Source organism: Aphelocoma coerulescens, assembly GCF_041296385.1.
Source record: "Aphelocoma coerulescens isolate FSJ_1873_10779 chromosome Z unlocalized genomic scaffold, UR_Acoe_1.0 ChrZ, whole genome shotgun sequence".
Classification (NCBI taxonomy): Eukaryota; Metazoa; Chordata; class Aves; order Passeriformes; family Corvidae; genus Aphelocoma; species Aphelocoma coerulescens.
The window spans coordinates 32,112,362-32,134,789 of record NW_027184085.1 but is presented as its reverse complement, the minus strand read 5'-3'; the positions used below and the strand labels follow the sequence as shown (position 1 = coordinate 32,134,789).

At 38.2% G+C, this 22,428-nt stretch overlaps 1 protein-coding gene across 7 annotated transcripts in view; it reads right to left on the bottom strand.

The window, feature by feature from the left end:
• CCDC171 (coiled-coil domain containing 171) overlaps nt 1-22,428 on the bottom strand; it is a 157,867-nt gene that overhangs the window by 109,457 nt on the left and 25,982 nt on the right. For all 7 annotated transcript variants that reach the window (XR_011147782.1, XR_011147783.1, XR_011147785.1 and 4 more), the window contains 4 exons: nt 18,719-18,811; nt 17,268-17,428; nt 9,317-9,455; nt 240-342 (listed from right to left, as the gene is read on the bottom strand). Coding sequence is in view for 1 of the 7 variants with exons in the window: in XM_069002102.1 (XP_068858203.1) it covers nt 240-342; nt 9,317-9,455; nt 17,268-17,428; nt 18,719-18,811 (496 nt within the window). In the remaining 6 variants the exon portion in view is untranslated. The remainder of the gene's footprint in view (nt 1-239; nt 343-9,316; nt 9,456-17,267; nt 17,429-18,718; nt 18,812-22,428) is intronic.

Genomic DNA, 22,428 nt, shown 5'->3' with positions numbered 1-22,428 from the left:
CGATCATATACACCCCAGCATTTGTAAATCAAGCTCTGGGCTGACAACAGCAGGTCCACAATCCGTCACCCTTTCTCAGCTAGCAAGGCCATTTGACTGCTGTGAGAACTGCTCTTATCATGTCATCAAATCAAAGCATGTTGAGAAGAGGGAATGCAAGAGGCATCTGCAGAATTCCCACAATGTAGTGACTTTGGAACATTGACAGATGCATCTGTCATTTTATACCTTCAACTAACCTGCTGTCCGCTGGCCTGACATAGCAAAGCTGTCCAAGAGTAACTCCAGCTCTCTCATGTTGTTTTCATACGTCTCTGTTAGAAAGACCTGGTGTTTCTTGGCCTTTATTTGACAGGAGGAACAGACAAGACAAGAGGGGGCAGGGAGAGAACACATTAAAATAAGTAAACAGAAGAAGTACACATCACAATGATGTACTTATTCCTCTTTAAATTTAAATTTAAATTTCTGTTATATTTCTTTGTATGACTTTTCTTGAGCCAAGAGATCTAACATGACATAACAAGTAAGTAATACAGAACCCTGTAACACACAACATAAAACTAAAGGACTTCAAAAGAAAAACAAAAGATGGTTGTACAAAAACTTAGTCTTCATAATCTTCTGCTTTAGAAGTACCTTAATGGGCATTAAATTCTGTCCATCTATGCAAGCAGTGAAATCTATTGTTATACCCTACAAGGGCATCCAGAAAGACACTAAACTACTGGCAGACAGGCTAGAAATCCATGATTTGGCACTCAGTCAAATCCCACACCTATTCTCATTGCAAACCTGCCTACTTCAATTGTTAATATCTTCCATGCTAGATAGGGATTTCTTCAATACCAAAAACTCATCCTTATGCATGGAACATAAAGCTACACAGTTCTTCAGCCCCCATCACTGAATTTTCTTAAAGAAAGCTGTCCACTAAGTGCAGTCTATTGTTCAAATCTAGACACCAAATATTTTGAGGCCAGAAAATAACTACAGCAGATTTTTTAAATCACTACAATAGAAAGACTATACCAAATCATTCCTTCAATTTATATCTGATATTATAACTTGCAGTTTTCAAAGACATGCATCCAATAATTCCAGACAAGACCTTTTGGGTATATGTAGTTTTGACGTCTCTAGGAAATGTATGATTTTAGCTGCTGACTGACAAAAAGTAATATACCTCAGCAATTTAGAAAGCCCAAAAGTAGCAGTAATAAACAAAAACCAACCATCCCTATCCCCCACCCCAATTCAAGAGGAAACTAAATTTAAATAACTTCATGATTTTCTTATGACAAAGGTTATGGTCAAAGATGTCTCATGACTTTCAACTGCTCAATTTATTTCCATCCTAAATTCTAACACCTGTTTGGGTAATTCCCATTTCTACTTGGTAATGGAAAGTTAACCTTTTTTATTGAGCAAAATTCTACTGTTTTTTATCACATCCAGAAACTGTTGCTTTAGTTATGCTTCACTGCATGTCAAAGAACCCAGGCAATTTCTCATGTGTGGGAAACATCCTCCCCAGGAAAACTGCTACATACTGGTAGCATATAACTGTCAGGATAAAAAAACCCAAGAAATGCATTTAATTCTCTGCAGTGTTCTTCACTATTCAGTTTAAATATTTTATAAATTTGCTTTACTCTTTCAATTTTAATTATATGTACTGTATATCAACTAATATATTATTCATATGTGTATTTCAGTGTTAGGTCCCCTGTAGCATTTACACACTTTTCCTTGTGTGAGAGTTTGTACTACACTTCATAAAGAATTTCCAAATCACTTCTATATATTGAAAAATAGCCAAGGTTTAATTCCTACTCCATAAAATTATCTATATAAATAGAGCTTGTAAATGCTGAGAGCCAGTAAAAATATTTTATGGGATGCAAGCACATTAAACTAATTTACTCTCATGTACTGACATCATCTCCAAGACCTCACAAATTAAAAATAAGAAAATACAACAATATGAAAACATCATAATAAAATAAATGCTCTTTTTACATAAAATACTCCAGCACAGAGAAGGTCAGACTAAATCTTCCCAGACAAACAATTTCCTACGGAAAAGTCAAATGTGAGAATTTTTTTCAATCTTCTCATCCAATTTTTCCATTTTGTTTAGTTTATTTACCATAATTTAGTCAGTGTGTTCCAGACTACTCAGCCTTCACCACTTCTCTATGCTTTACTTGCTAACTGTATCTACACTTCCTAAGTCAATTTTAATCCTTTTTCAACAGTAATACAGATCAAAAGGAAATTACTTAGACTAGCCAGTCTCTCTATACTTGAACTGCAAAATATTTAGTATCTTTCCTTCCTAACTTCCATTTTCAATCACTGTCCCCCTTATCAGAAACTGAAGAAAAAAACACTGTAAATTACACTGCTGAAAATCCAGGCACAGGTTAAGAGACCAGAAGGATCTATTATTGATCTGATTTCTTATGTCTCACTGACAGGTATCTAATAAGAATGTATACAGTCATAAAATCATGAATCAATTTAAGCTGACAGGACCTGTGGAGGTCATCTGGTCCCACTCCCCACTCAGAGCATGGTATGCTCAAAGTCAGGTTAGGTTGCTCTGAACCTTGTTCACTCAAGTTTTGAGTATCCTCAAAGATGGTGTTTCAGCAAACCCTCCAGGCAGCCTGCTCCAATATCTCACAAGCCTCATAGTGAAGGTTTTTGTTTTCCCCTTACAGGTAATTATAACTTTCCTGTTTTCTCTTATATTTCTAATGCACAGATATAAGGAGAGCACAGCTCCATCTCCTCCACAAGCACCCACTTGATAGTTTATAGCAGTAGCTATTTTCTCCTTAGTTTTCTTCAGTCTGAAAAAATAGAGAGAGTATGCATAATACTTTACTTTGAAAAGGAAAATAGAGTGCACGAGTATAGAGTCAAACACAATCAACTGCAGCTGCCAGATGATTGCCAGGAGATGTGATTACAATCCTTCTCAACAACTCCATCCATCAACACATTTGTTAGGGGATGCCATTCCCGTAGAACTGCTGGAAAAGTACAGGTGTAAGCATTTCCTAGGTTATTTCAAAAGGGAAATCAGGTGACAAAATTGCTAAAGCCTTTATATAAAGAGAGTTTGCTTCACAGACCACATTAGCAGAAACAGGTGGAAGAATATTTGTAAAGTAAGTCTTCTGCTGACTTTGCTTGACTTCCCGTATGCCAGCATGGACCATTCTTGACCTAGATAGTGATCCTTGAAAACAACCTTGAAAGTCAAAAGCAGGAGGCCTGTATGGATATGCAGGGAACTCCTGACTAAATTCAAGTATTAATAGGAAGTATAAGGAAGGTTGTTCAAACATAGTAAACTTGGAAAAATACAGAGACATTGTTCAAGCCTAGAGGGATATGTTTAGGAATGCCAAAATCCACCTAAAGTTGAATCTGGCATGGGATGTGAAGAGAAACAGAAAAAGCTTTCTGAAGTACATCACCTGCAAAAAGAAGACTAGGCAAAATGTGGGCCCATTACTAATGAGGCAGTGATCTGGTGACTAGGACAGAGAAAAAGCCTTCTCATTGCTTTTTTCACCTCATTCTTCACTGGTAGAACCTGCCTTTGAGAATTCCAGGTCCCTGAGATTAGTGGCATTTCCATGAACACTTGAGAACTTAAAATTCTCAAAATATACTAGAAGTGTTTCCTATACTTCCCAAAGACAATTCTCATCTTCACAATATATTTCAAACTGAAGGCTAAAAACCTGATAACACGGGAGAAAAATCATACTTTCTGAACCCAGAATATATGTTGAATTTTAGCATGTACAATGCTTCCTTGAAACAAACTTCATATCCTTAAAAAAGGGTCCTATTATCATACAACAACTCTTGAGGACAAAATCCTTTTAGTAGAAAATGTGCTTAGCAACATATTTATTTAATCACCAATTTCACAACACAATTGTCCTTTCAAAGAAATTAAAGAGAAGCCAAGCATTTTTCATTAAAAATACTGTAGATCCCAATGAGGAGAAAATCTTTTTTCCAAATACCTTGTATCTGTATCTGCAAGGATAACCTGGACTATTCAGAAAACCAACTGCTTATAAAATTATTCCACTCACTGTTAGACTTGTGCTAATCTTCCAGAAGGGTATTTTTATTTAACTGGACAATTTCCTACTACCATGGTTGTAGACGTATTTTCCTTAACTACCAGTATTTGATTTTTGTTCCTGTTCCATACAGAAATAATGTCCCATTGTTTTTTTCAGCATTTTCCAAAAGCCATGGTTTGCTAAAATAAATGTAAACTCTACGCAGAGTTCCAGGACAGCCCACAGAACCTGATGCTGCAAATGTGCATCTGTATCTCAAGTTCAATAACCTTTTAAAAATAAACATGTGGGCAGGACTTTGAGGCCTTACCTTAACAAACCACTGCAGCAGTATGCAGGGAGCTGGGATCCAGTTGTACAATGAACTGCCATTACTCCTGAGGAACTTTCTCTACTTTGTTTACAGTTACAAGGCGTTCCTGGGGGGCTCTCTTGCACATGGATTAATTCACCCACACAGTCTGAAGTACAAATCCCAGCTGGCGATGGCAAAATAAGAGCCAAATCCACAACTATCCACATGGCCACCAAAGAGCAGCATGTTCAGATACTCCTGTATCAAAGTGGTCATGTAAATTCTTTACAAAAGTATCAGAATGTTTACCAGGCATGACCTTGGGGGCAGCAAATCAAAGCATTTACAGTAATACAAAAGACTGCTCCACAGTTCACAAAACACGGGTTTTACTCAAGTGATGCTCTGTAGAGCAGGAAAGTGGCACAAATTTTTCAGCAGCCAGGCATAAATTGTAGTAAAAAAGCCAAACCAAAACAAAACCAACACCCTCACCACCAAACTCTCTCCTTGGGCTACTACTTATTTTTGCTCAAGTTCTCAAACTATTGAATACTTCTTTTATTTTCTTATATCGGCTGGAATATTCAAAAAATCTACAGGAGGATTTGGCCACATGTAAATTAAATACAATCACTCAAGAAATTTAATATCTCAGTCTTACAAAATGCTCAAATTTTATTGGAACTATTCTTGTCCCACAAACACAGATTTGTAACAACGTTTGGTGGGAGAGAATGTTATGAAATATCTCTTTGGGTTTTGGGCTTTATTTTTTGTCCAAGTCAGAAAATTTTTTGAGAACTGCAGCTTTAAATTCTTGATTCTTGTCTTTGAACACCAGGACAACACAGCTTGAGTGACCGCTGCACTTCCCGAATAAATTACAAAATTGGTTTGTTTGCAGAAGATCATTTAAGCATATGCTTCAGACTGACTAGTTTTCTTAAATTAGGACATAAATAGAAGTAGCACCTGAGAAGAAACACTCCTCCCTATGTTAAGGCAAGAAAAAAAAGAGTCAGGGTAAAACAACACTTAACAATCATTAGCACAAAATTAATGAAGAGTGTGTATTAGGATTGCGTTTTTTTTTTTTTTAACTGAAAAAAATTGTCCACATTAAATTGCATAGATGACATTTACATCTTTGCTATTGTGTACCAATTTCTACTCAACAGAATTTGTAGAACAGAATTATAATCCTCAGGGTGCTTCATTGTCTGTTCAGTCAATACCTAGGCCACTTCTATTAAAGAACAATTGTTAATGTGTACATCTTGGAACTAGATTCTCAAACATTTCTGTTCTGACATTCAGTGTACAATAACCTACAAGGCTTTTACGGACATCTGAGATGCAAACAGTGCATGACTGCAGGCATGGCTGTAAGAGAAAGGTTTACATGCCACGGGGAGAAAGACAGGCTGTGTGTAATCTACTACACAGCTTATAGACAAATTATGCTAGTTCTGATAGAATCTATAAAAAGGGGTGGAAATGTCTTCCAAATTAAAGGAATTTATACTAAGATACAGTATTTAAATTATTTCACTTTCCTAACATGCATTCTGGTGAACTGCCAAGTTCCCCAAATTTCAATATGCATTTCTCATAAAATAAAGGTTTAACATCTCCTGTTTGTCCCATACTAAGATCATCCACAACTAGGTACTAGAAATATAAATATCCCAAGTAACTTAAAACTCCTAAAGACACCTCTTATTCTTTCCACAGGGCAGGAATACAGCTGGGGCTGTTTCAATTTAAACCAAGTTAAATCACAATGGCCATTCTTCTAAATTTGTATCCTTGAAACTAAAAATTTCTAGAAACCCTAGCTAGAAATAATGACAAGCTTGAGACCAATTTATTCAAATAAACATAATTTAAATATTGAGAGCCTTCTCATGCTAAGCATTCATAAGCAATTTTGTTTGATAGTAACAGATCCCACCACATTTGATCCATGCAAGTTTCTGGCAAACTTCTGCCACATGGTGATGTTTAAAATTACAAGCAGAATAACTACTTAACTTGACATTCAACTGATCCATTAAGGGAAAAAAAAGCACTTTCTCATACAAAGTTTCAAAATAATGAACTTTGTGTATCTTACAAATATTTTACAAACAGAAACATTAACTTGTATATTAAGAGTACCATGAGAAACCAACTTAAGATTACCATACTGAAGTGGAAAAGACATATTCAGGATGTCTAATAATAGTACAAAATATAAGAAAGTAATTAACAGATCAAGAAAGCAGGAGGGGGAAATAAAGGGAAGAGAATGCACTGGCAATTTCACACAATTTTAGTATAGGTAAAGGGAAGCCTAGTAACAGTATACTGAATGCTATTTATACTTAGTTTCTGCTATAGTCTTCTGCTTTTTGATTTTGGGAAGAAAAATAACAAAAAAGCTGTCTATACTGAGTAAACAAGACCACACACAGGCACTCCTGCTTCCCAAACAAATACGAAAGTCTTCAGGAAAAATACAAAGCCATCCAAGGTGATAAAAATCTAATCCCATGGGGGACCTCTAATACAACTCCTCAGAAAATGAGTATTTTTATTACCTGTTCAAGACGATCTTGTGGCTTGAAATCATTCCAGTAAAGTAAAACAATTACAACAACCTGCTATCTGAATAAGACAGTTCTTTCAAGTGGGGCAATCTATTTGCTTTTACATTTCAGTAACACAATGTTTATATTGAGTACACCATTTAATACTGTTGCCATTACCAAAAAACTTTAGCATGAACAGAATTTTGTCCTGAATTCTCATCTATAACATACATTTTACTAAGGAATTTTTCTTTGTATTCTTTTTGTGCCTGATAAAATGATTTTTTCAGGTTGACTAAGGCAGCAAATGTCTTTTAATACTTTAATCCTTGCATTGAAGAAGCTGTGTCCTTCCAAAAAGAAGAAGGCTTTTTTAATTTTATTTTTCTTCAATTTATTAATTACTCATCTACCTGGGAAGTGGATAACACTAAGACAATGTATGGAATAACTCCATCAGCTGAAGAGTAGACACCAACAAATTTGAAGACTCTCTGATGCAGATCTCTACTCCTATATACTGAGTAGAACAGTGCCTGTCAGTAGCAGAGAAGAGCTACTTCCCTGAATGTAGGTCATCTCCTACACTCATAGGTCCAAGAGAAAGGAAGAAGAGAAATTCACAAGTTTAGAAAAAAAAATTGGCTAAGTATAGAAATACTATAAATGCTACTACACAATGAAGAAAGATAGGGTTTTCTAGATCATAGAATTATAGAATAGATTGGTTTGGAAGACACCTTAAAGTTCATCTAGTTCTAATGATCCTGCTGGAAACAGGGACACCTAGTGCTGGACCAGGTTGCTCAGAGTGTCATCCAACCGAGCCTTGAACTCTTCCAAGAATAGGGCATCCACAACTTCTGTTATGAGAACAACCTGTTTAAGTGCCTCACCACTCTCACAATAAAGAATTTTTTCCTACTATCTGATGTAAACCTTCTTCAGTTTGGAGCAATTCCCCTTGTCATGTTACTACATGCCCTTCTGAAAAGTCTCTATCCTTTTTTCCTTTAAGCTCCTTTCGGGTACTGGAACACCACAATTAGGCCACCCCAAAGCCTTCTCTTCTCCAGGCTGAGCAAACTTAAGTCTCTCAGACTTTCCTCATAGCAGAGCTGCTCCATCCCTGTGATAACTTGGTGGCCTCCTCTGGACTCTCTCCAACAGGTCCATGTCCCCCTGGGCTGGGGACCCCAGAGCTGGATGCAGCACTGCAGGTGGGGTCTCACCAGAGCAGAGCAGAGGGGCAGAATCCCCTCCCTGGCCCTGCTGCCTGCACTGCTTTGGATGCAGCCCAGGACACGTTTGGCTTGCTTTCTTTCAGGAGGGTCATATCCAGCCTCTCATTCCCCAGCACCCCCAAGTCCTTCTTGGCAGGGCTGCTCTCCATCTGTCCATCCCCCCAGCCTGTGTTGACACCAGGGGTTGCCCTGACCCAGGTGCAGCACCTTGCACTTGGGCTTGGTAAACATCCTGAGATTTTCAGGGGCCCACTTCTCAAGCTTGTCCAGGTCTTTCTGGATGGCATTCTATCCTTCAGATGTGTCAACCGCACCACTCAGCTTGCTGTCATCTACAAATTTGCTGAGGGTGCACTCCTATCCCTTCATTTATGTCATTAATGAAGATATCCTAAGCTTTTTGCTTTGACCGTCCTGCTATTGAAGAGGATAGCAAAATTGTTATTCAAAGTTGTGGTGGGTAGAGACAGTGGAAGGCACCAACTCCTAATATAAAAGGAAAAAGATTTCATGAAGTAATTCTGTAAAATATATCCAATATGACAAATGCAGACCAAGCAAAACATAAAAACCCAATCAACTAAAAACTTTGTCACCTTGAAAGAAGACATTTTCAAAAATTTTTGTAGTCAAATGCTTGCACTAAAAACAAAACATTATTTGAAACAGAAATAAGCAAGCCTACAATGGTAACTAATCAAACCTGAGAAAAAAACAGCTTGTGTAGGAAGGTACCACATTCTTCACACAAAATCATAACCCGTATCTACAAATTGTCTGCTTCATTAGGGATGCAGAGGCTGGTTACTCTTGACTCATAGCCATACTTTTGAAACAATTGTTTTCTGCAAATAACTCCTCAGTTAAATACTAGCTGTATCACTAAAAATGCATTTTTGAATTCGCTTCTCCAGTATCTTAGCTACATTTACTCTTGTTTCACAAAAAAAAGTAATATAAATAAAAATTGAAGTAACACAAAGTCAGATTTATTCCACATCTTGGCACAGCAAATGAAGATTATGTTCACAGTATGTTTAAAAAAGCTAAACAACGAGTGCCATAGGCTGTTTGTCTTACCATTGCAAGTTCCGTCTGTAATTCTCTGCAGCTTTTTTCAGCATTTCCTAGTCTTGCAGAGAGGTCTATAATTACCTTCTTCTTTTCCTCAATCACTTCTTTCATTTGATTGTTTGAGGAGAAACACTCTCTTTCCAATCTGGAAAGTTTCAACATTAGAACATTTTTATCAAAAATACTTACATCAAGTATTCTACATATTTTTAAAAGATAATCTATGGGTATCACATCATGTTAACACATCATACGACTTCGAAGCTGCTCCCCTTATTTTTTTTTTTTAACTGAAGAAACTTCTATATTCCTTCTAAGAAAAACTTTTCAGTTATGGTTATGTTCTTTTCCATTACCAAGGCTTGTGTTTTAGACTTCCGGTCATAAATTAATTTGATCATTTGGATATGGGCTCCAGCTTACATGCAATAAACAAAAGTCATCGTATTTTAATTAACACATTAGTTCTCTTCAGAAAGACATCACTTCTTGCATCATCAATACTGATTTCAAGTGCAAAACTTGCTCCTGAAGTTTCCACGTACCTGACTATATTCTTACCCTAGTTCTGGCCAGAACAGGGTTCATTTTTGCAGTAGCCAGGAGTGGGCATGGCTGGGACCTGGAGGTTATTCTATACCACCTCATGTCTTTTTCTGGGGACAAGGGAATGGCTCCCTTGTGGGTAGCATGGCAGAGGGACAGGGTATGGTTGGGGGTTTCCATAGGGAGCAATCACAGGTGAATCAATGGCTTTTTTTTTCTTGTACACCTTGTCATTAGTATTGTTGCTGTTACAGTTTGTTGTCTTATTTCATTGTTGTGTCCAGTAAACCGTCCTTATCTCAACCCATGATCTTTACTTTTTGCTACTCCAATTCTCCTCTCCAGCCCATCACAGAAGGAGGAAGAAGAGGAGGGGGGGAATGATCGAGCAGCACACAGTTTGGAGTGTTTCTGTAGGAACACTAAATTGGGGAATACCATTCCTAAACCATGACAATTCTACTCAGAATGGCATGATTTCAACAGCACATAATTCAAAATTTCAAGCAGTTCTTGTACTACATCAGTCCTCCTGGTATTCAAGAAAACAAATATATAGAAAGCCTGGCACTGATAAAAAGGCGGGTCATGAGAAAACCGCAAGGCCAGTCAACAGCATATAGGAGACACAGACAGGGACAGGAATCCATGGAAAAATTTTGAAGGATTGCCTAAGTATATAGGGATGGAAAGGAGGTGCCTCAGGAAAGGCACCTAGAATTAGCGTTTGCAAAAGATGACAAAGACAAGTAGAAGGGATTTTACCACTGTTATGGTAGGAAAGAAAACATGAACAGACTTCGACACAAAACAGCTATTTTATCAACAGCAGAGAGAGAAAGTCACCATACTCATCGCCTTTTTTTCCTCAATCTTCCCTGACAAGGTCTATTCCCAAGCCTCTATGATCAGTAAAAGGACACAAAAAGGAGAACAATTGCAAGCAATAGGTGAGGATTGAGTTTGAGATAACCTGTGAGAACTCAACCCATAGAAATTGAAGAGGCCAGCTCACCTACACTCAAAGGTTCTGACAAAGCTAGCCAATGTCAAAGTGACACTGCTTGTTATCATCACAAAAGGTCACAAAAATTGGGGGAAGTCCCTGGCAAATGAAGACAGGCAAATGTCGCACTTATATTTGGAAAAGGTCAAAAGGAGAAGCCAAAGAACTATAAGCCAGTGAGCTTCATTTCAGCCCTGGAAGGTTACAAAGCAAATCCTTCTAGAACAACTTTTTGGGCTCATGAAAGAGGCAAAGGTGATTAGGAATACTCAGGGAGGATTCACCAAAGCTTAATCATGTCTGACCAACCCAGTTAAATTCCATGATAAAATGATCAGGGCTGTGGACAAAAGGAGGGCGAGTAGATCAAATATAACTCAGTTTTAGCACAGATTTTAGCACTTTCCCACACAGTATTTTTACAGCTAAGTTACAACTTAAGTCTAGATATGTGAACTACAATATTGATAAAAGTGGTTTGATGGTAAAGCCCAGATGGTAGTAGCTGGAATGGGTGTAATACTGTAGAGGTCTGTATTAGATCTGTTTAACAGCTTTATCCATCACCTGGAATAAGCCAAGAGTGCAATCTCACAAGACCTGCAGCTAACAGTGAACCAGGTGTGGGTAGATCATGACATAATACAATTGAAACGCTCAACAGAAGAGCTGCCATTCTCTAGTCACAGAGAAAGAACAGGCCAGAATGAACCTTCTGAGATTCCACAATGACATGTGCAAAGACCTGCACTTAGGAAGAAAGACGACCCTAAAGTGATGTGGCTTGTAACTGGCTGGATAGAAGCTATGCTCAAAAAGGACCCAGTAACCATGGTACACAGTCACAAACCAGCAGCATGGCATATGAGTGGAGATAGCTAACACCATCCTGGGCTGTATTAATAGCAGCATAGCCAGATCAAGGGAAGTGATTAATCACCTTTTAGTTGGCAGTCATCACAACACATCTAGGATAATGACCACTTTTAACTACACACATCCCTCATAACATAGGAAAAAAGTTGGAGTGGGCTAAGGGAATGGTCACCACTACGGTTCACAGCTGAAATACATGTAAGAACTGAGACAACGTGGTATGTTCAAGCTGAAGAGGAGATAACTCCACCGTGTATAACAAGCCTCCCAGTATCTAAAAGGAGGTTATCAAGGAAATGCAGTCGATTACTTCACAGCAGTGTTTGGCTACAGAACAGGAACTCCAAAGAGGTTCAAACAAGGAGAAATGTTTTCCAACTTTATGGAACAGGTTCCCAGAGAGGAGCCATCGCCATTATCCACATTTTCAAGGCCCAGCTGGATAAAACCCTGAAAAGCCTGATGTCATGGCTGATCTTGGTTTGAGCAGCAGGTTGGACTATATAGATCTGCAATTCCTTTCAACCTGAACTATTATATGATGTAGCTCTCAGCAGTAGAAACATCCAGGTGTCGCTCATCTCTTTGTATCTTCTCCTATCACTCCTGTCTCCCTAGAACTGAAAGTATTGCAAACAGCTCAAAGTTCTTCCACCTTTGAAGCTTTTGAATCAATATCAACAGCTGAAGGACCACATCAGTCCTCCAAATACCTATGTGCTTCTGCATCAGCCTGGCTGATTCTTTGCTGTAGCTGTAGATGTTTTACTTCTTATTCTTCAAAACCTGCCTGTTTCAGTCCCCCAAAGTAGCTTCTACTCTCACAGCTTTCAGAAACACAGCAAAAGCAGTTCCAAATTATTCTATGTCATGTTCTCACTCTTCAAGAAAAGTAAATTCACAGAGACCCAAATCCCACGTTGCTTCCAATTTACATAGTGCTATTGGGTTCAGAGCTAATTAATAAATTATGCAACCCAGAAAAGCCTGTTAGCTTGGTTTTGGTTATTAAAACTATATTTTTTCTAAGAAAATAAAAAATTATGCAGCCCAGAAAAGCCTGTTTGCTTGGTTTCAGTTATTACAACTACCTTTTTTTCTGAGAAAATAAATTCTTACAGCATCATATAGTTTCCAACTTTGGCATTATTTACCTACATTAAGTCCAGCTAAAGAGACATACAAGTGTTCTAGCACAACTTAAGGCTTAAAGACAAACTCATGCAACTCCTCCAGAAAAAGAGAAAATTTGTTTGGATGCCAAACTGTGTCTTAAAAGAAAAAGCCAAGATCCTGACATTGTCTGAAGTCCAAGGACCAGACCCTTCAAAGGTAAGTAGATCAAAGGCTCTTGTATTCTCTCAGAAGGGGTCCAGTGAAAGCAATCACTGATATTCACCAATGTTACTGACACTTGTATGCTTCAAAGAATAAAAAGGGCACAGGAAACAGATGAGGCAGTACCTGCCCACACCACGTAATTACCTCAAGGGAACTGAGTAGATTGATGTCCACCTCAGAAAAAGCTTGACCTTCACTACCTATCTTTATAGAGGTCTGGAAGTTTAGGTGTCTCGACTAACAAAATTGTGAGGATAGGCTGCTCATGTTTCTTCAAGATCTCTTAACAAAACCACCAACTGTTTTAACTGTGTTTTAACTGTCTTAACTTTCATGGGCAGGTTTGCATTCCCTGAAATCACAGAAGACAATTTGGTTTCAAAAAACTCAGCTGGCAGAAGCTGCTAGGAGTAATTGCCTGAATCAACACATGATTGCAAGCAGTGAAAAGTAGTGTTTGGATATTAGACAATATTTATTCTCATATTCAATTAACACAGAGAACAGATGCCTCAAGTAGGCATAAATTCTGTTTTATACCAAAAAAACCTCTAGGATAGGGCAAATTGCTTTCCTGAAATAGAAATACTGAACATAATTGTCCTGTTTAGAGCAAAAAGTGAAGGCTTTTTAAGGTTCATCCTGCATTTTAGTAACACAAGTATTTACTTCTCTGTAAGCACTAATATTGAAATTCCTAAGGCAAATGGTACCATATCTGTAAAAACTGTATTCCATAGTCTTAAATACAAAAAATATTCTTATTCAGGTATTTATATTTATATATAAAACTATATAATTACTGCAATTCTATTGCAGTAATTCCAAACAAAGAAAAATATTCTCTAAAAAACCTCTTATTTTGTGGATGTAACTTTCGTGGATCAAAAATATTCTAGACACACACCCCTTCAATTCTCAAAGAAATATCTTCATACATCTAGATAAAAGATTCTCACAAGGAGCAAAACTACTGAACGCACAATACAATTCAATATCTAACTATTGTCCTTATGTTGGTTCAAATAATTTAATACAGAAAAATATCTTTAAGAGTTTCTCAGAGACTTAACTGGAAAGCTACTACTTAAAGATGTTCACATTTTTAACTAAATTTACTAATCTAAAATTTTATAAACAGATCTTGTGGTAAAACTTGTAAAATTATAATGGTTTGGAAAATATCTAAACAGGTGTTTAATTTACCATTAAAAACACTGCTAATTAGCTAATCATTTATCTCTATTATCGTTTATTGATTCCGAGAACATATTCATACTAACAGCTCCCTGATTACAGAAAGCCATGTTATGGCAGCCACGTTGACAAGACAGGACAGTTTTTTCTAGACTGAAAACTACTACAGCTTAACAAGCATTAGTCAAAAAAAAAAAAAAAACAAAACAAAAACCAAACAAAAACCACACTAAAAAAGTCCCATATTTCACTGAGGATGATGAATTTTTCCGGTCTAACCTCAGTACTGTTGGGGTTTTAGGAGCTCTCCTGGATTTTTCTTTCTGTTAAAGGAATTTTCCCCATATGCGTTGCTAGGGGGACAAATGGCTGGGTACTTAAGAAAAACAAAAGAGCAGGCTGCTCTTTCGTTTCACCTGGGTGTGTGTGGGCAGCCCATTCGGACAGAGAGGGAGGCTGCTTTCTTCAGCTGCTTTTCCTTCTGCCAGAGAAACCCCGGGATCCCAAGCGCGCCTTTCCCTGCCCCGCTGGGAGCCGGGCCGTGGCCGCCCTGCCCCACCATTGCTTCAAGCCTTCGCTGCATTGTAGTCCTGCTCGTCCTGCCTGCCCAGACCTCTGGGGGGTTCCCCGTTTGGATACATCGCGTCTGCCACCCGGGATTTGTGCTCGTCCCTGCCGTTCCAGCCTGCTGTTCCCAAGGGTCCGGCCGGACACTGGGATTGGCTGCCCAGCGGTTTGTGAAGCCTTTGTTCCATCCCTTCCCGGGATCCCAGGGCACCAGTGCCGCGTGCTCCCCGAGCTCGCTCCGGAGCGCCCCCTGCAGCCGCGGGGGAACCATCGCACCTGCCCTGCTCACCGGGAGCCGCCAGCGCCCCTGCCGGCTGCGAGCGGAACTGCACCCGAGGGGAAAGGGCCCGACAGCCGAGAAGGCTGGGACTGGGTTTGGGATTGTTTGCTGTTACTGCCAGAGTTATTGCTGTTTGTTTGACTGGTTATACACATATAGATATATAATAGTAAAGAACTGTTATTCCTATTTCCCACATCTTTGCCTAAAAGCCCCTTGATTTCAAAGTTATAATAACTCGGAGGGAAGGGGTCGCATCTGCCATTCCAAAGGAAGCTCCTGCCTTCCTTAGCAGACATCTGTCTTTCAAACCAAGACAAATACAAAGACAAACTTTGGAATATTAGGTCTTGGGACAAGTGAAGAAATTATTCAAGAACAAACACTGGAAGAATACTAGTTCAAGAAAACTTTCGTAACATGAATTTTTCCACATTTTCTGGACCACTCAAATATGGAAACCTACCCAAGGGAAAAGAAAAAACCCACTACACCAAATTAAAAACTAAGAAAACCAAACCAAAATGAAAAAAAAGAAAGAACCATAGTTCATATGCTCTGTAAGAATAAAAAGTTACATACAAGAAAATCTCAGACAGTACAAAGTAGACTGTTACACAAAACTACTGATCAGACAGCCATTCCTCAAGAAAAGGCTGGCTTGAACACAAAGGAACTTTTTAAAAACAAAACAATAAAAATGGAATAAAATGTCAAATCAGTGGTGGAGACCTTCTCCAGTTCAAGGAAAGGCAAAGAACTTCTATCAGTTTAATGTCATGTATTTGCTGCCAGAGAACCCATGCTCAAAGTAAAAACAACCAGGCAGGATGAGATTACAGTTTAATTAACTGATGCTGTTTTAGAACAGTAGAGAATCTTACTTATACACTTAAACAGTTTCACAGCTTGAAGACTGCAGTGTCCCTGAAGAATTACTTTAGATTACTATCATACTGTATTTCACAAATTTTTATCATAAAAGTTATATCTTTTTCTTTGAGAAAAAGGTTTTCACTTTTTAATGTGACTGGTTTATCTAAATGCCCATTCAGACCTCTCTTGATGCTTTTTTTAACAGAGTTCTAAGATGTTTATAATACAGCACATGTTTCAACTATATTACTAAAAACATCTCTGTAAGTATGAATATAGGAACACTCAGGCTACAAAATTCCTTTTTTGTAGGGAAACCAGTTTCTTTTTTCCCCTCTACTGCTTGTACAAGCAAGTCACCACAAATACCTTTATGTACAGACCCCCATAATCCTAGACTGATAGATGCAAACTGTCTTTTCCAACCCATTCTACTACCTTGAGTCTCTCCCCACACCCCCACTGTGTCCCACCTACTTCATGTCTTCTTAAACTCCCTCTTTCCCTAAATTTCATGAACTACTATCATTCATTTCACCTACTCCTCAGTTCTCTGCCTTGCAATACCATTCTTCTTCCTGACATTTTCTCACCCCAATATAAACTTCATTCAGCCAAGGAAGAAGACTCGGTACAGTGTATCCTATCTCTGCCCAGGGAATATAGCAAAACCTTTCTTCCAAAAAACATCTGTTACCACGGACACAGCAGATTGTGCTGAGCAGGAAAGGAATCCCAGGTAATTTCATCTGCTCTCATACACATCATCCCTTCTTCTATTTTCGTTAGCTAGTTAACACTTTCCACAATCATTCAAAAGCTGAAAATGAAGATTCACCACTACAAATGATACACAACTTCTCAACAGGAGTCTTAAAGATTGATCTAGCTCGCTAAGGTGAAAAATAATATCTTCATAAAAATGTAAGTCTATACAGAAGAAAAAAATCTGCTGAAACCCTGCCATGTGTGCTTTCCTACACTCCTCCCAAGCACACAGGAAACAGGACCCTGTCATAACTATCTTTTCCAACATTTTTGCTTTGGCAAATAATCAGTTACAGATCAGCTATTTTCTTTACCCACCCATATGGTTACTGATATAGACCTATTATTAATGGAACACCAGGTTCTGAACTTCAGGTTGGTTTGGGAAATTGTATCAGATTTAGTTGTTTCATACTGACTGAAAACTATATAAATGTAAACTTTAAGTGGCAATCAAGCTGTCTACTGCCATTTTACAATGAATTTAAAGGGAAACTTACACATTGAGTTTTTCCAAGTTCCTTTGGGCATTGTGTTTTTCTCTCTCATATGCACTTTCTAACCCTTGGAACTCTTTCTTGATCTTTTCTAAATCTGAAAGAGCTTCTTCTCGTCTGTCCTTTTCCACATGCACAGCTTCTTCAAGTTCTTGAATTCTTAACTACACCAAGTGATAAAAAGCAGTTAAAGCAAGTTAGGAAACACTAACATGATCTTCAGTGCTGTTCTATGGTCTGTTCTGCTTTACAGTAGAGTATATTCTATTAATTCGATATAGAAGCATCTACACATGTAAATAACATTGAACACATATAAAAATATAAGAATACATGAGGTTCAAAACAGAGACAAATAGATATGATGATGAAAATTACCTTCTCCTTTGGAGGTGTCTAGAGGTGTCTGAACATTTTCAGTTCTTATTAATACTGAAGCTTTCCAGTGAAATTCTAGTTTTTAAATAGACTCATGAAGTGTGGGACTAACAATAAAGACTACACTTCCTCTCAGAACAAAGCACACTTCTAGCTTGTACATGTATGTAAACAAGGAAAAAGACTTTATCAGTTATTCACCAAAAAAACATAAGTGTCTAAGTTTAAGGAATGTTATCCTTTCAGTTCTTTGTATGTTGCTGCAACAGAGAGGAAATTAAGCAAACTAAATCTTTTCTACTAGTTTAATTATCACTTTTAAAATTTAAGTGCCTGCACATACAGAAGATCAAGAAAATAAGAATTGAAGAATGTCAATGCTTATTTTTGTTACTCGGAAAATAGGAAAAAAAAGATACCAAATTCATTCTCTTTTGCTTAGTTTTTCAAAAGTCCAGTAAGTTTGTTAACTAATGTGATATTACTAAGCAATCACCATTTAATTTTTTCAACCTTTTTTTTTTTAATAAACCATAATTATTTTACTGAGTCCAACACTATTATTCATATTATCAATCTTTACTGGTAACTGCAAGTATCATAACTTTGAAGATGAAATGTACTCTGAGAAATTATGTTTGAAACTGCAGTTTCAGGATGCATTACACTCTCACTCCTAGAGAAGTCGGATGTATGCACTGTATCTCCAAATTGCTCTAAGTGGCCATTCAGAAGATACAGGGCAGGATATTTAAACAGTAGTATAGTGTTTAACTACTGTGAAACATTTCCTTTACCCTCACACTTCAAATGCTAGTGGCAATTCTCAAACTTACAAATGCGACATCTTATTCTATTATTTATTCTAATAACTTTAAAGTTCCCTGAAAAGCAGATATTCTTCTGTTCTGTCCTTTTATATATTATTTTTTATGATTTTTACACTTATTGCAATAAATCTGTTCAGGGTTTTCACTGGAGCAAGTGCTCTTCACAGTTTTTGGAGCATTGTACCTTCACAACTTCCTCAACTGTTTTACTGTAAACTCCTATGAAATATTTAACAAAAAGTTTACCTGGATAATCTCTGAAGCAAAATTGGATGCTAAATGAGCTGCTCTCTCTGCTTCAATGCTTTCTTCCAGTTTCTTTGTTCTCACTGCAGCTGCCTAAAAGTACATTTTGAGGATATTTAAGTTCAGAGCGATGATATGACACCAAGTTTATTCAACTCATTAAGTATATTAGGACTCCATATACCAACCTAATATATCTGAACTACTTTGGAACTCTGACAACACATACCAAGAAACACATAAAAAAATAATTTTTACATATATAGATTATTAAATTAATATTTTCTATTTAATTAAGTGAATTGATGTAACATTATGTTATTGCTGCATCTTTTATAATCAGCTAGGATCAGAAATAAAAAAAACAAGTTAAACATTCTACCTATTGCCCCACTATTTGCTCACCTGAAGCAACATAACCAGAGTCTGTATGTTCTGAAATACATTACAGTAGAGCATCTACAATTTCATAAATGAGACATGATGCACAGAAAAGATTCTTCAAAAATTTATCTGCTTAACGTACTTAATTTTAAAAAATCACAAATACTGTCACTGTACTTTCTAAGATTATTCTCATAAATAAGAATGTCTTCAAAAAGGGTAAGAAGGACCCAGGGAACTACTAGCCAGTCAGGCCTCACCCCAATCCCTGGAAAGGTGATGGAGTGCCTCCTTCTGGATACCATCTCTATCAACATGGAGAACAAGAATGCAATCAGAGAAGTCAGCATGGGTTCAGCAAAGGGAAATCATTCTTAGACAATCTGATTGACTTCTATGATGGGACAACTACCTGGATGGATGAGGGAAGAGCAGTGCATACTGTCTACCTGGACTTCAGCAAGGCTTTCAACACTGTCTTCCACAACATCCTATAGACAAACTAGGAAGTGTGGCCTGGATGAGTGGACAGTGGGGTGGACTGAGAACTGTCTGAATGGCAGATCCCAGAGCTGTGACCCAAGATTGGAGGCCTGTCACTACTGTGTCACAAGATTCAGTACTGGGCCTGGTATTGTTTAACTTCTCCATCAGTGAGTGGGGCGAAGGGGCAGATGCCTCCTCAGCAAGTTCAGTGATGACACAGAGCTGGGAGCAGGGGCCAATACCCCAGAGGGCCGTGCAGCCCTTCAGAAGGGCCTCGACAGGGTAGAGAGATGGGCAGAGAGGAACTGTCTGAACTCCAACAAAGGCAAATGCAGGGTCCTGCACTGGGGGAGGAACAACCCCAGGCGCCAGCACAGGCTGGGGGCTGATCTGCTGGGAACCAACTCTGTGGAGAAGGACCTGAGGCTCTTGGTGAACAACAAGCTGTCCATGAGCCAGCAGTGTGTCCTGGCGGCCAAGAAGGCCAGTGGTGTCCTGGGGTGCATTAGGAAGAGCATTGACAGCTGAGCCCCTGTACTCAGCCCTGGTGAGGCACATCTGCAGTGCCGTGTCCAGTTCTGGGCTCCTCAGCACAAGAGAGACATGGAGTTGCTGGAGTTGGTCCAGCAGAAGGCTAGAAGGATGATTAGGGGATTATGGACCATCTCTCTTACGAGGAGAGTCTGAGACAGTTGGGCCTGTTCAGCGTTGAGCAGAGATGGCTGAGAGAGGACCTCATCAATGTCTGTGAGTATCTGAAGGGAGGGTGTCAGTGGATGGATCCAGGTTCTGCTTGGTCATGCCGAGCAATAGCACGAAAGGCAACAGGCACAAATGGACACACAGGGAATTTCCACCTGAACATGAGGAAGAACTTCTTTACTGTGCAGGTGACTGAGAACTAGAACAGGTTGCCACGACAGGTTGTGGAGTCTCCCTCACTGAGGACATTCAAGAATCATCTGGACACAATCCTGTGCAATGTGCTCTGAGATGACTCTGCTTCAGCAGAGAGGTTGAACCAGATGACCCAGTGTGGTCCCTTCCAACCTGACCTATTCTGTGACTCTGTGAAAAATATCTTGATTAGGACACTTTATATCCTCTAGGTATTATTCGTTCCAAACATCAGCTCCTAATTCACTTTGCCCTTAATAGAGAATTAGAAAACTATGTCCTGCTTCAGTTTGGAAGGACTCCTTAGCATCCTTCCACAGCTGAACATCTGTTAACAGGACAGTTTTACTCAAAAAATAGTGCCAGCCTATTAAAAGTCAACAATAAATTAAAGTGATGTGGATTTCACTTCTTTTTTATAACACTTAAAAACTCTGTCTGAAAATAATTCTATTTTAAGTTTCACAGAAGACAAAGGAGGCAGTGAGGAAGGTATCTATTACAACATTTAGAGTGGGAAATGTAATTTAAAAAAAAAATTAAATGAAGAAATGGAAACTTCACTGAGAATATTTCACTGCATACCCTAAAGAGCAAAAACACTTTTCTGTCTTTAGCTGGCTTGTTCAAGTGTCTGTTCTTACAGCAAACACTGAAATTAAAAAAGTGGTTTTGTGAGTAAAGTTTTCAGGCACAACATACTAATTCACAAGCTCTGTACTGAATTTCACTTCTACGTCTTATTTTATTTCCTGAGCACTTATCCAAAGTAGAACTATGCCTTCATCTCAGCCTCACTCCAGCTGAAACCAGAGATGCAAAACACCATCAAAATGGTTAACTTATCCTCTTAAATGGAAGCCCCTAAAAATGTTAGATTTTTTCAGTCTCAAGATGAAAAATAAAAACTGAAATAACAAATAATAGCTTAAATGAGGGCATCTGCAAGAACTAAAAACTGGAGCAACACGATTCTCCCGAACAGAACATACCAGTATCACTTCTTGGTACAGCTCTTTAAAAGAAGAGTCTGTCTTCTTGAGCTAACATGATGGACACTAAATGTAAGGACAAGCCATGTAGTCCGAAGGAAACAAAAATTCCCAGAAATACAGAAACCTCAGTCCTAAGAAAATCCTGGGCTGTAAGTGAAGAAAGCAGCAGGCAGACATCTGTAAGTGCCAATATATCATTCTTTTGACATCTGAAGTAGGAGCAATTCCATTTAAACAGTAACATTTGTAGATGTTGCCTTTGCTTGCGTTGCCACAAGTCACTGAAGAATTAACTTGTAGAATTAGTATGCCTATAAAAAAAAAGCACTGGCAAAAATTAGCATTTCAGCCACAGACATCTGTGATGAACTCTGGAATAGGAGAAACAGCTCCTTTTTACAAACAAGACAGTGTATCTAGCCTACTGGAAAAGAGTTATGAATGCTCTTCCTAACCAAAGAAGAGCCAGATGTACCTGACAGGTATCCAATGTAAAGCATTCAAACAGATTCAAGATAGTATACAGAGAAAAATCATATTAGAAACTAGAAATCAAACTTTGACACAAAAGTATCATCTTACAGATTGTATCCCCACATAAAGGCATGAGAAAAGTGACTTCTTCAAAACTGGTGTTTCTTCCTACAGTTAAACACCTCAATGCCCTATTGTTGCTTTTGAAGCTCCTCTTCTTCTAGACTTTGATTATTTAAAGCTTTGCCTCAGTAGTTTGTTACAATTTTGATTTTTTAAATCTTGTTTAAATTAGTTCAATGTACCTCCAAAAAACAAAGACCCAAGGAAAGAAACAAATCTTTTCATTCAAGATAAGTCACTGTCAGAGATCTGACAGAACTACCACTGATTTTTTGCATTATTAGAAACCAAAGATGAAGAGTAAACTGTGTTCTTTCCAAAAGTCTCAGAAGATTACTCAGGCAAACCTTA